Raw genomic sequence first — 13537 nt, forward strand, 5'->3', positions numbered from 1 at the left:
CCTTCTCTGGATGATATTACAGAGACTGGACATTTGTCTGGATCCTTCTCAGCCGGAAAAGCTTCGGCACTGCTTTTGCAGTGAAGATTGGGATGGTATAAAGAGTGCAGGGATGATAAGCTATCAAAGGATATGTTTCGGCATAGTGATCCTTCCAGTCTTAAACCTTCACCGTTGCTTCCTTGCCGTAGAGTTTGACTCAAATCAACACTGCAATGTTGTGATAGTGGTGTGTTATCAAAAGCCAATCTGTTCATTCAATGAAATGCATTTCATGTGGACTTTAATCATGTTGCATGCTGCAGATGTTGAAATCAAAGTCACTGCCATGAAACAACATCAGTACTGACTTTCCAAATGCCAATTGCATTTCCTCTGTGAAAACAAGGGTTCAAACAAGTTGTTGTGAGCAGTGCGTGCGCTTTTACCATGGAGGAAATGATGATTGCTTTCGAGTAGCTGAGACTTCAAGTAGACGATCTTCTGCCGAACTGCTCAACTCTATTGGGAGCAGGTAGAGAAGCCCCACTTATGCACTTAAAGTCCTATCCTAATCAAAAAATGACTCCATGCCATTTTCTTCAATTCTTCAAGCTATTGTAATATACATGGAAAGATGATGTACGAAACACGTTCAGTATGCACTTGAGATTTTGAAGAGGTCGCAAAGTGTTTCTATCCTAAACCATGTACTGTGGTTCAAAGTGCTGTCTGTTTTGTGTCAACTTAACCATTGAGACACAAGAAAATTCATCTAATAAAGGCTTTAAGCAAACCTCATTCAGACAACTTCATGACATGGGAGTCTTTAGTTTGCACATGGTTAAATTATCAAAAGCTGCTCATTTCATTGTTTAATGTCAAACACTACAGACTTGCAGTGTTAATGCAGAAGTAAATGAATAAAGAAGAGAAAAAAATGGATATTGTTCTTACCGTGTTATCAGAAATTTAGACCGATCTGGATGAAGGCTGGAGTCAGTGATCACAGCTGCGCGTCTGTCTGTAGTGTAAATGTGTTTGACTGTGCTTGCATTGCAGGCATGACGTTGATCAGATCTAAGCGGCAAAGAGAGGATCATTATTCACACTGAGAGAGAGAGAGAGAGAGAAGAAGCAGGAAAACATCAAGACTCAAAATAACCCTGATTCCCAGGAACTTCAGATATTCAGAGAATTTAGAATCTCAGATAGATAGATAGATAGATAGATTTTATGCAATACTACTGTAAACTTAATGCAATGTACTAAGTTATTTTATGTTTTGATTTTGAGGCTTAATTATTGCAATTAATCCATGAATCATTTTGTAGCTTGTAAGGCATCATTAATGTCGTTGGTTTAAGTATTGCATGACTGTAGAGATCTAAGGTTTCACAGGGACACTGACTGTACCATTAAACTGTACTTCTGGATGCCTTCATCTGTGGTTTGTGCAGCATTTGTTGCATGTATATTGTATCAGAACTCAAGGATGACATGCGTTTCATTGCTTGTACCAAACAGGAATTGACTCGTGAAGAAAAGTACCTTGTTTTGGGACAGCTGGTCATACCGTCTTTCTTCATCACACCTTTGAAATAATGGTGTTTATGTGAAATATAGCTGCTTTACATATGTGAAAGAACTGTCGTCAGGTTGATTGGAAGGTGAGACGGTGTGGTTTCAGTCCACTTGAGCAATCCCAGCTCCATAAAGATGCAAACTTCCAGATTACGGCTCCCTCCGACCGAGTGCATCTGATTACTGCAGCGACTAACTCAGCACTTTACCACCATTCAATTATTGCATAAAAAAATATATTAATAATAAATGAGTTATTTAACGTGATTGGTTTTGGTTGTGATGATATTAGGTGTTCTGGTGACTAGAGTTATGTAATGTAGAAATATTTCAGTGCTAGAATTAATATCTTACATATGTAAAAGCTGGAAGTGTTGTCATATGAGTCCTATTTAAGCAATAAGAAATAACTGTGCATATGTCAGTTATTAGTCTAATGAATGTCTCTAATATTTTGACCAAACTTATGACTGGTGGACCTTTCAGGCCTTCCATATTGCAGCATTTTAATTACAGTGGTTTTATTAGTTTAGAAGTCATTTATCAAAAGAAATTTTGCTTGATAGATGGAAGTGTTTGAAACGGAATACTAAAAAGCATATTTCATTATTTTATTTTTGTTTTAGTATTTTATTTTTTATTTTATTTTTTACCATTTTATTTTTCTTTAATGATTTTTCTTTTATTATTGAATTTTGTGTTTAATTTGATTTCATATTCAATTCTAAATTGTTTTCGGTTTTATTTCATTCTATTTTTTTACTCTGTTCTTTAATTGTTTAATACATTTTTTCTCTTTTATTATTTTTTGTTTTATTCTATTTTGTTCTATTGTTTTATTCAACTTTGTTTTATTTTATTCATTCTGTTTTTAAATGTTGTTTATTTTATTTCATTCATTGTATTTTATTTGTATTTAATTAAATGTTTTACTGTTTTATTTATCATCTTTAATTTATTAAAAAAAAAAATATATATTTTTTTTTACTTTATTTTGTTCAACTTTTTCTATTTTATTTTCGGTTTAATGTTGTTATTTATTTTTTACTTTTTAATTTATTTCATTTTATTAAGTTTTTACTTTATTATTTTTTTTATTGCACACATGGAGCTGTTTCTTGGCACGTTGTCTGCTGTTAATAGAAACCATGAACCTGCTTCACAGTGGACAATCTAAATGTTTAGTCATTATCATGGCAACTATTCAAGAACATCAGGTGTAACTTTTTAATTATGCTTTTCCTCTATTAGCAGTGATGCATCGGCTCAGATCAGGGGCGGAGGTATAGAACCTTTTTTATGCTAAAAAGGTTCTATAATGACAAAAAAGAAAGGTTCTTGAGGCTATTATTCATATTACATTATTCTGCAACATTTTGTATTTGTAATTAAATTATTGTTTGTAGTAAATATCATATTTTAATCATGCTGATTTTTGGAGAAAAACTGAAATGGCACTCTTCGTGTGATATTGATTAACTACATAAAATTATATAAATATATAAATTTTCTAACCCCCATATCTTGAATTTTGTGATCATTCACATGCATTCAAAAATGTATTTGAATACACCGAATAATGCAGTGAAAGAACTCACTCAAAATGCACACGCGCACTAGTATGACTTCATGTAACTTTACATTAGCCTAGATGCGTGCACTTTTAGGCACGATTTGTTCCGTTTTTGAATATACTTGATACTGTTAAAAGACACATCAGTAAAACAAAATACAAGTTCACATATCACACCTATACACGCTTGGAAAACGTAATTAGAACTAGCTAGGCCTACTAAATTAGTTAAAAATGCCTATCCATATACAGCTATAATTCGCGAACCCCAAACTGACTCAAATGATTCGCGAATACACTACGAACTCCCGAATTGACTCAAATGATTCGCGAACCCGCTACGAACTCCCGAACTGATTCAATTGATTTGCGATCCCCAAACTGACTCAAATGATTCACGAACCCGCTACGAACTCCCGAACTGATTCAAATGATTCGCAATCCCGCTCAGAACTCCCGAACTGACTCAAATGATTCGCGAACCCACTACGAACTCCCGAACTGACTCAAATGATTCGCGATCCCGCTACGAACTCCCGAACTGATTCAAATGATTTGCGATCCCTAAACTGTCTCAAATGATTCGCGAACACTTTTTGAACTCCCGAACTGATTCAAATGATTCGCGAAACCACTTTGAACTCCCAAACTGACTCAAATGATTCGCGAACCCGCTACGAACTCCCGAACTGACTCAAATGATTCGCGATCACGCTACGAACTCCCGAACTGATTCAAATGATTTGCGATCCCCAAACAGTCTCAAATGATTCGCGAACACTTTTTGAACTCCCGAAATGATTCAAATGATTCGCGAAACCGCTTTGAACTCCCAAATTGACTCAAATGATTCGCTAACCTGCTACGAACTCCCGAACTGATTCAAATGATTCGCGATGCCCAAACTGACTCAAATGATTCGCGAACCCGCTTTGAACTCCCGAACTGACTCAAATGATCCGCGAACCCGCTACGAACTCCCAAACTGACTCAAATGTTTGCGATCCCCAAACTGACTCAAATGATTCGCGAACCCGCTAAGAACTCCCGAAAACTGACTCAAATGATTCGCGAACCCGCTAAGAACTCCCGAAAACTGACTCAAATGATTAGCGAAACCGCTACGAACTCCTGAACTGACTCAAATAACTCGCGATCATGCTCCGAACTCCCGAACTGATTCAAATGATTTGCAAACCCGCTTTGAACTCCCAAACTGACTCAAATCAATCACGATCTGAATTTCTGATTTATAAGGTCATCAGTAGTAGGACTGTGATCATGGGGACATACAATTGATGGCTGCATAATTAATATAGATTATTGAAAGTGCATATTGCAGAGAAAATGTGCAGAGTGAGAGAAAGAGGGGGATTCAGGGAAAGAGTATAGAGACAGTGAATGCCTTGATTCTTCTTGATACTCCATTTGATTATTTTGCCGTCCACAGACTAAGGATTTTGATTTATTTTTTAAGTATAACCCAATTCAAACAACTGAAAGAGTCAAAGAGTTTAACAGTCAGGGTGCACACATGAATTGGTTGGTGGTGACTGCAGCAACAGAGGTGGCCTGGGGTGGAGTCAAATTCCTGGGCCTGATTTACTGTCCCAATCTGCAACTGGCTCTGATTGATTTTCACTTCAGTACAAATGCATGTGAAATCTATATTCAGGTCAAGAAACCATGAAAGCTGTTTTCCTGTGCAAAACCAGCTGACACAATACTAGTGCTGTGGGGTTGCACAGGTTTTATCCAGTTACAAGAGTCTTCTCAGGCTTTTAGTACATCGCTGAGATCTGGAAGGTTGCCAAGTAGTTGTTTAGGGTATCAAAAGACCCCAGTCATGATTTTCAGAAGATTTATGATCTGAAGTTTCAAAACTAAGTATGAACAATAGTAGGATACTCAGCTTTTCATACGCCACTAAAAATGACCTATTCGTTCTGGATGTGCCACAAGATGGCACTGTATCAGCAGTTTTAACAGCTTTGTTTGAGTTAAACTTTTCAGATAAATAATTATCAAAAAATATTAGAAAATTTACTCTAGCCTATATGATAAATCGTATGTAGAAAATTCTCTCTATCTCTCTCTATCTCTCTCTCTCACTCTCTCTCTCTCTCTATATATATATACATATATTCATTTTTTCTAAATAATTTGTCTAAAATGGAAAAAAAATATTTATAAAAAAATATATTAGATAATTATAAAAATGCTTTTGTATTTAAAAAAATATATATACAAAAATAAAAAATATACTGGAGAGGGAAATAAGTATATATGCATGCATAAGTATGCATATATAACTGTATTTTTCTGCTTTCTGATATTTCTGTTTATCAAATAAAAAATAAAATGCATGTGATTTTTGTTATAATCTTATTAAATGTATCATTTAAACCAATCTATTTTTTGTTTCTGTTCCATGTGATATTTACACATAATTAACTTTATTTACAAGCAACCAGTGTGATGTATGTTTGTTTTTATTTAGATTTTTATGCAGTATATTTATATACAACATTGTATAATATTCATATGATAACATATTATAAAAACACTGATGTTTTAAATATGATTTTTATCATTTGTAATATAATGTAAATATCAACAATGTGTTCTGCATTGTGTAAATAATACAAAAATATTTTTGTAATAATAAAATAGAAATAGAGATGCTATATATATTTATTTATTTAGTCACATTTTTTTCTAATCCCCTTCTCCTCAGAGAAAACCCTTTAGATGTCTGTAAAGGATGTCAAATCATGAGTTTACGGACCACATCTGACCACAATCAGAAATCCTGTCCTAGTTCTGCTTTACACCTCAGATGAAGCTGAATTTACCCCATCATTGATCACGAGGCTTTCTGTGACATTTCAACTCACATGCAACATTTTGAGCTGTGTTACACATGCTCGTATATTGCGAGATGAATGAGTTTTGACTGTTAGGATATTTAATATTAGCTGCAAATATTCTAGTGCATGTTCCCAAAGAAGTCTGGGTATGCTCTTAACTTATTTCCAAATATATTGTATTTAAAGAGTATATACTGTATAACCAAACATGTTAGGGATAGATCTATATGTAATTATCTATATACATATACATATTAATCAGCATCATTCTGGCTAGCTAGCTAGCTTGTGCATGTTAATTGATAATGGGATAATTATTGTGATTCAGAATCAGCGTTCAAGTAGGAAATGTCTTCTACAAGCAGTGAGTGATTTTCTGCTTTTATCATATTAACACCGGAGACTGTATATTTTGCTGCTGTCACCTGGAGACATCTTGTAAAAGATGCATAATAGTTGCCCATTAAGGAGTGGTAGTGGTTATATTTAAGAGGCTGCATACAGTGCAAAATGCTGGACTATGGCGGCAAGTCTCAAGGACAAGCCGGACGACAGACATGGGTTATGACCTGGCACTTACGTGGAAGAGGATTGGCCATCAGGTCCACCTCTAATCCCAAATCCTGGGAGGAGCGCCAGCTTCCCTCTCAGACTGTGTGCTTCCTGACACAGCCTACTGTAACAGAGGAGACTCTACAGGTAAAACTCTCATCTCTTATACTACTTACAAAAATTGCAAATAACTTTAAGCTAAGGTTGAGAATTGGGAATTCCAGAAACTGGATATATAAATTGGATTTGGATTGGTACATATTGAAAATGCTGAATGCAAAGTGGTAAGCCAGCAATCAGCTGTTTTATTTGGTTGGATATTTACTTGTTAACAAAGTGCAACAACTTTTAAATATTTTCCTCATTTGATATACTTAAGTTGTATTGAATGACTGTAAAACAGATTGGAGATACATATATATAGTTTACTATTTCAATAGGAAGCAATAGTTGGAATCGCTGTGACATTATGGACGTTACACAGTATCTTATTTAGAGCTATTCTCTTAACATTCTGGACTAATCCTTGAGTTTAAAGCCTAATAATCCCTCACAAATCGCCAAGAGATAGACTTTAAACCACGGTCAAGTGCTGACGGGAAACCTGCTTAGAAGTATCACAGAGTGTTCATGGTTTTGGGTTTATAATGTAGATCTGAGTTCAGGGCAGGCTGGTCTTGGGTTCAGTTGTGTGACTGGTTCAGAATCTCACGTCAGAACACAAGGACTCTGGGTAGACTGGTGCCAGCTGGGGCTCTGTTCCAAACACTTCATGTAGTCTACTAGTCTATTAATAACACTTTCACTTTTAGAGTTCCAGTTGCAGTGTCAAAAGGACGTTGTCAAGGATGTCACCAAATGTTAAACGTTTAAGAGTCTGCTTTGGAGAAACCATTACTTATTGACCAAATTTTGGGGTTCCAAATTGTAGAGGTGTATTTGAAATAAGGTGATACTTGTCAGCTTAGGACACCATCAACTACTCTAACACAAAGTTTAGTCTGATAGCTATAGTCTTAAAAAGAAGCTGTGATCACTGTGAAAACCTTGCCATCTTGTTCTAGCAGTGCTGATCCCGTCAGAACTTTTTGACAAGAAACGGTGTGAAGATGGCAAGCTCATTCGCCAAGGTGATGTCGAGCCGTACCACTGGCTTGCTCATGGCGAGCCTTGGAGCTGGTGCTATTGCAACTGGTTACTTAATGAGCGATAATGCTGCCGTCTCTGCAGATCAGAGGAGGAAACTCTACCCTCCCAGGTAAGCACTGGAGGCATGAGTACAATTACATTCCATTGTTAATATTGCATGAAATACAGCTAGTCGTTATTTAATAGATATCTAGACTTGCTTTTATGATTATCATTTGTCACTTAACACATTGCTTATTTAGCAATCATGTCAGAATAAAATGCATGAGAAGTTAAGAACAAAGGGTGAGGTAGTTTCTATTCCATCAGCTTACTTGCATGTGTTTTGCAATGGAAAAAAATGATCAGACATAGAGGTCATGATGTACTGTGTGATGAAGTATCACACGTCAACTGAGTGAAAGGTAAATGGGTGGGAACATTTAAGTAGCTTATGTCCTGTCCTGCATATCACCTTATTTGCACTAACCTAATCGATGCCGAAGACCAAATCAGATCAGCAGTCCAAGATTTACATTCCACATATGAAGAGAGTTTCTCTTTTAGAATGATCCAAAACCAACATTCTTCATAGTTTAGTTCATCTGTCCCAAATACCTCCACCAAGCTTTGAGATCCTCTAAGTCCAGACTGACGAGTAGTAGTACACTATTGATACACCAGTCTTGTGATTTGACTGAATCTCCAAAAGGTTCACCATTTGAGCCAGTGCCAATGACAACTCTGCACATAGTGGATGAGTTGTACAGTCTTATAGCATTAGATAGAAACAACCTTCTGTAGTGTTCCCTATTGCATCAGGGTTGCATCACTCTACTGCTGAGCACAGTCTTCATTCCAGCAAGAATGCCAATGGGGCAACTATTTGGACGTCATTTTCCTCTCATTCATAACTTCCACAGACTCTAGGTCATTGGTCTCAAACGCAATTCCTGGAGGGCCACAGCTCTGCACAGCTTTGCTCCAACCCTAATCAAACACACCAGATCCAGCTTATCAAGGTCTTAGGACTGCTAGAAACTTCCAAACGGATGTGAGTTGGAGCTAAACTCTGCAGAGCTGTGACCCTCCAGGAATTGAGCTTGAGACCACTGCTAGATCTTTCCCAATGACAGAACATGACTAAAGATGTGCGTTTGTGTTCCTCAACAGTGCCGACTTCCCTGACCTTCGTAAACACAACAACTGCATGGCCAGTGCACTAACCCCGGCCATCTATGCCAAACTGAGGGACAAGATCACCCCAAACAACTGGACTCTTGACCAGTGCATTCAGACTGGTGTGGACAACCCTGGTCATCCCTTCATCAAGACAGTTGGGATGGTTGCTGGTGACGAGGAGAGCTATGAGGTACAGCCATACCATCAAACTACCTACATGTTTTTTTATACGACATAATATCCAAATTCTCTTTCTAAAGTAATTTTGTTCAATCCTTGATGAAAAGACTAGCTGGTCAGTGGTATATGTTTTGTTAGGGATGCTGGCTTCTTAACCAGTACAACTTCCTTGATCATCCTGCTTTGCCAGAAAGACCAAGTTAATGGTACAACTATGTAGATCTGCTGACTAGACCACCACTAAACAACATAAACCACCTTGGCCAAATCTAATTTATTATTGTATAAACAGGACTTTTCAGCAAGTTCTGGCTTTGCCTCTACTCTCTTTTCAAGGTAATGATATGCAAACTAATCTAAAGAAAACACCCTTGACTTTTTTGCCAAATGATGTTGCAGGTTTTTGCTGAAATCTTTGATCCAGTAATCAAGGACAGACACAATGGCTATGACCCAAGGACCATGAAGCATCCCACTGACCTGGATGCCTCCAAGGTGAACATCTAACATTTATTTCTTAATGCAAAATGATGCATTATATTCCCATTTAATTCTATTTTCTACCAATTTGTTTTTGGCTTTTCTTTATCTTCCAGATCCATTCAGGTGTGTTCGATGAAAAGTATGTCCTGTCCTCCCGTGTACGCACAGGCCGAAGTATCCGTGGCCTCAGCCTTCCCCCTGCCTGCAGCCGCTCTGAGCGACGTGAAGTCGAAAGGGTCACGGTCCAGGCCTTGGCTGGCCTGAAGGGTGACCTCTCTGGTCGTTACTACAGCCTGACCGAAATGACTGAACAAGAGCAGCAGAGACTTATCGATGTGAGTTGCTTCCATAAAGTTCTTTCAGTCATGGGATACTTTGGTGCTTGGTTGATAATGTGATTGGGTTTAAGTGTGCTGCTTCCACACATCATGATGATGAACTCTTCCTTTCATGCTGGCATTGCTTAGGAGCATTTTCTCTTTGACAAGCCTGTGTCTCCTCTGCTCACTGCATCTGGGATGGCCAGGGACTGGCCAGATGCTCGTGGGATCTGGTAAGGCTAGACCGAGAGAAAACAAGCTGTGACAGTACAACCCCAACAGTCTCTTTAGTTCTAGACCCTTCCTCCCATCTTCCATTTTTTTTCATAGGTTGCAATCGACTGAAGAAGTTTTCCAAGTGTCTGGTCTACTTCTAATTCTGTGATCCTCCTCCAGTTCCACCTATCTTTATCTTTATTTCATCCTTCTGTAGGACCACTTCCTGTTTGACAAACCTGTGTCCCCCTTGTTGACTTGTGCCTTTATGGCCCGTGACTGGCCAGATGCAAGAGGCATCTGGTATGGCTTTAGGAAGTTCTTAGCATGATCTGATCACAATTTATGTAACTAACAAGATATGTCACATAAGAACAATCTAAATATTCTCACATTTGCCTCCAAGCAAAGAACTGCATTCAGATAAAACTTGCATATGTAGCTTTAATGTTAGATTGAAGGCATAACAGTACAGAGCCTCTTTTAGTCTTTTAAAAAATCCCATTATTTGCAAGGCATAACAATGAGAAGACCTTCCTAATATGGATCAATGAGGAAGACCACACCCGTGTGATTTCAATGGAGAAGGGTGGCAACATGAAAAGGGTGTTTGAGAGGTTCTGCAGAGGACTCAAACAGGTAAAACCACACACCCTTCATGCTTTTAACAATTATAAACTTACCTAGAGTTGTCCTATAAGGTTAATGTCTTCCATCTGTTGGCTGCCTCTCTGTTGCACAGGTGGAACAATTGATTCAGGAGAGAGGCTGGGAGTTTATGTGGAATGAACGTCTTGGCTACATCCTGACCTGCCCATCCAACTTGGGCACCGGCCTCAGAGCTGGAGTACACATCCGCTTGCCAAAGCTCAGCAAGGTTACAATAATTACCTTTATCTTATAGTGAAAGCTTCTGGACGTGAGTTATATCTAATGTTATTCAAACAATTGCATGTAGGACCCTCGCTTAGGCAAGATCCTGGATAACTTGCGGCTGCAGAAGCGTGGCACTGGAGGAGTGGACACAGCTGCAGTGGGTGATGTCTTCGACATCTCTAACCTTGACCGCCTGGGTAAATCCGAGGTAGGTCATTCAAAATCAAATGGGTTAACTTGCATGGAGTTTTAGATGCATACGTGTCCCAGACTCTGGTGTGACTCTGCTTTTCTGTACCAGGTGGAACTGGTGCAGCTAGTCGTTGATGGTGTCAACTACCTGATAGAGTGTGAGAAGAGGCTGGAAAAGGGCCAGGATATCAAAATCCCTGCCCCCATCCAACACTTTAGGAAGTGAGCAATGCTCTTTTAATGAAGGATGGACCCAGCAAGAGAAGCTTGGACACTCCGTCCACTAATCCCAAAACCGGAGGTCTTCTATGTATAGAAAGCTCAATAAAATGAACCATAAAACTACAAATGCTTTATTTCTTTGCAACCACTAACAATATGCAACTGATAGAATGCTGCCATTGCAATCATACCAAAAATGCTTGTTAGCAGTGTAAAGATCTACTTTTGTTATAACAGCAGTTCTAGTTTTCTAACGTTGCTTGCTAGACATCTTATGTTGCTGCCAGAAGCTTTTTACTCTGTTTAAGTATTTAGCAGCAGGATGCCACTAACAAGGTCAACGCAGTTGCTCTGCCATCACAGACAGTAATGGGTTTATCATTACAAGGTTCTGGGAACTCAGTTGCCGGACACATGGCCCAAGCACTACACTAAATCAAACCAATACTTTTTTGTTCTCCCAGATTTCTCGATGATGACTGTTTCAATGTCACCTACTAAATATATCTGATCATCTGAGGAAAATAAAACTTTTTTCACTATGAACAGTCTTTTATCCATTGTAAAATGCAGAAAGGTCCGATCTACTTTACACAATGGTTTGAACATTAATTAATTTAACGCCACTCCCATCGTTAGACAGACTAATCCAGTGGGGCTAATTGCTACATTTGGAGCTGCTTAGTGCCGTATCTAATAATGCTAATCGTGGTTCTATACTTAAGAGAGAAGTGGATGTGGGTAAATATATGTGTGCTTTTACAAAATGGGTTCAGCGTGCTAGCTGTAGAAGCCACTGAAAAAAAAAACACAGAGGCTATTTTAGAGGGTCTACTCTACATGCAACCAAAACCCTGATGTAGCCAATGATTATGGTAATAAAACAATTTACCCTCTGACAACATCACTTTACCTTGGAACCAGCACTACGTTTTTATGGACAGAAGAATGTTTAACTATAAAAACACTTATCAATATGAGAAAATCTGTCAACTATAGGTTAAATGGTCTGATCTGCTACTTCTCTTGTCCTGAAAAAAATATTTATAGAATACTGTAACTCTTCCAAACTTACCATGTGTGTGTACAACTGTAGGTATGACTAGCATTAACTGAGAACTTTCTGTTTTTGATTAAAGTGGTAGCTAATAGCAAATGACCACATTATCTGTCGTTGGCAACTATGGTAGCTTGTTGTAATCAACTAACTCAATGCACTGAGGAATCCTGTAGTCTATAAGAAAATATATTTTAATAGAATTACACAAATTGACCATTTTACCTTGAAATCAGATCTTCATAGTGGTTTGGCGGTTCATTTAACCTTTTCCTGGATCTGAAGCATCAAACGCCCCCTAGTGGCCATGATGAAGACGTGCTTCTTTGTCAGAAGTGCAAGGTGTTTTGGATTCTGTATAATAGGAGTAAACTGATTTTTTTCCAGAACAAAAACATTAGTTATTTTCATATTAATTGCACAACCCCTCAATCCAAGAAAAAAAATGCCTCTGTAAACCTTGACAACTAAAATTTAGTAGTGTTTGTATAACTAGTATACTTATGAGTAAACTACACATTTCTGCCAAATCCAGTAATAAACTAGTGAAAAGAGATATTACTATTCCTATACGACTGTATATCTCACATGCAGTTTAAAAGGGAGGTTAAGTTTAGTAATTTGGTAACACTTTAGATTAGGGAAAACTATCCATCATTACCTAGTTGCTTAATATCATGCATATTACTAAAATATTGTCTGTTTATTAGTACTTATAAAGCACATATTAATGCATGATTATAGTCTAGAGCCCTTATCCCGACCCAATATTTAACATAACTACCACTTTACTATTAATAAACAGGATATTAAGAGTTTTGAAGGGAAAACTCTTAGTTAAGAGAGAGCATTGTTCCCATTATCTGGTTTGTGTGTCCCTTAAGATACATGAAGTTCAGTCAGACACAAAGTCAAGTTTTGCTTTCCTTTTTATGACATCATAAACATTATATTGATGACAGTGACTAGTTTGTGATTTAGTGAGTTACAAACTGAGATTATGAAGAACATGAAACCTTGTTCCACAGAAAACAGTGCAACCTAAGCAAAAAGAAATATTACAGAGATGAAAGAGAAATATAAAAGAAACATTTGCCACACACCTTTGACATATTATGTGTTT

The 13537-nt window shown here is 37.6% G+C and overlaps 2 protein-coding genes across 6 annotated transcripts in view; one reads left to right on the forward strand and one right to left on the reverse strand.

The window, feature by feature from the left end:
- Positions 1-6612: 6612 nt before the first annotated feature.
- LOC113110089 (creatine kinase S-type, mitochondrial-like) lies at positions 6613-11483 on the forward strand. 5 transcript variants are annotated; one of them, XM_026274102.1, is made up of 10 exons: positions 6613-6705; positions 7623-7816; positions 8860-9058; positions 9448-9543; positions 9645-9866; positions 9999-10084; positions 10583-10706; positions 10810-10944; positions 11026-11151; positions 11245-11483. In XM_026274102.1, exons 2-10 carry the CDS (start codon positions 7668-7670, stop codon positions 11359-11361), a joined length of 1254 nt encoding a protein of 417 aa, XP_026129887.1. In that variant the 5' UTR covers positions 6613-6705; positions 7623-7667; the 3' UTR covers positions 11362-11483. The 5 variants fall into 5 exon arrangements, with proteins under 5 accessions (XP_026129887.1, XP_026129883.1, XP_026129884.1 ...); XM_026274098.1 differs by lacking the exon at positions 9999-10084 and adding an exon at positions 10285-10370; XM_026274099.1 differs by lacking the exon at positions 9999-10084 and adding an exon at positions 10285-10370 and having other exon boundaries at positions 7626-7816.
- A 1842-nt stretch (positions 11484-13325) lies between these two features.
- LOC113110104 (ubiquitin-conjugating enzyme E2 L3-like) overlaps positions 13326-13537 on the reverse strand; it is a 2716-nt gene continuing 2504 nt past the window's right edge. The window contains exon 4 of the mRNA XM_026274119.1: positions 13326-13537. This exon is cut by the window's right edge and continues 594 nt beyond it. The gene's annotated coding sequence lies outside the window, so the exon portion shown is untranslated.

The sequence above is a fragment of the Carassius auratus genome, chromosome 10 (genome assembly GCF_003368295.1).
Source record: "Carassius auratus strain Wakin chromosome 10, ASM336829v1, whole genome shotgun sequence".
In the NCBI taxonomy this organism is placed as follows: Eukaryota; Metazoa; Chordata; class Actinopteri; order Cypriniformes; family Cyprinidae; genus Carassius; species Carassius auratus.

Bases quoted from the DNA above. Each gene is read 5' to 3' on its own strand.
- LOC113110089 (XM_026274102.1), top strand. From the start codon at position 7,668: ATGGCAAGCTCATTCGCCAAGGTGATGTCGAGCCGTACCACTGGCTTG. The intron at 9,544-9,644 runs GTGAACATCTAA...TTTATCTTCCAG, and splicing joins CTGACCTGGATGCCTCCAAG to ATCCATTCAGGTGTGTTCGA. The intron at 10,945-11,025 runs GTTACAATAATT...AATTGCATGTAG, and splicing joins GCTTGCCAAAGCTCAGCAAG to GACCCTCGCTTAGGCAAGAT.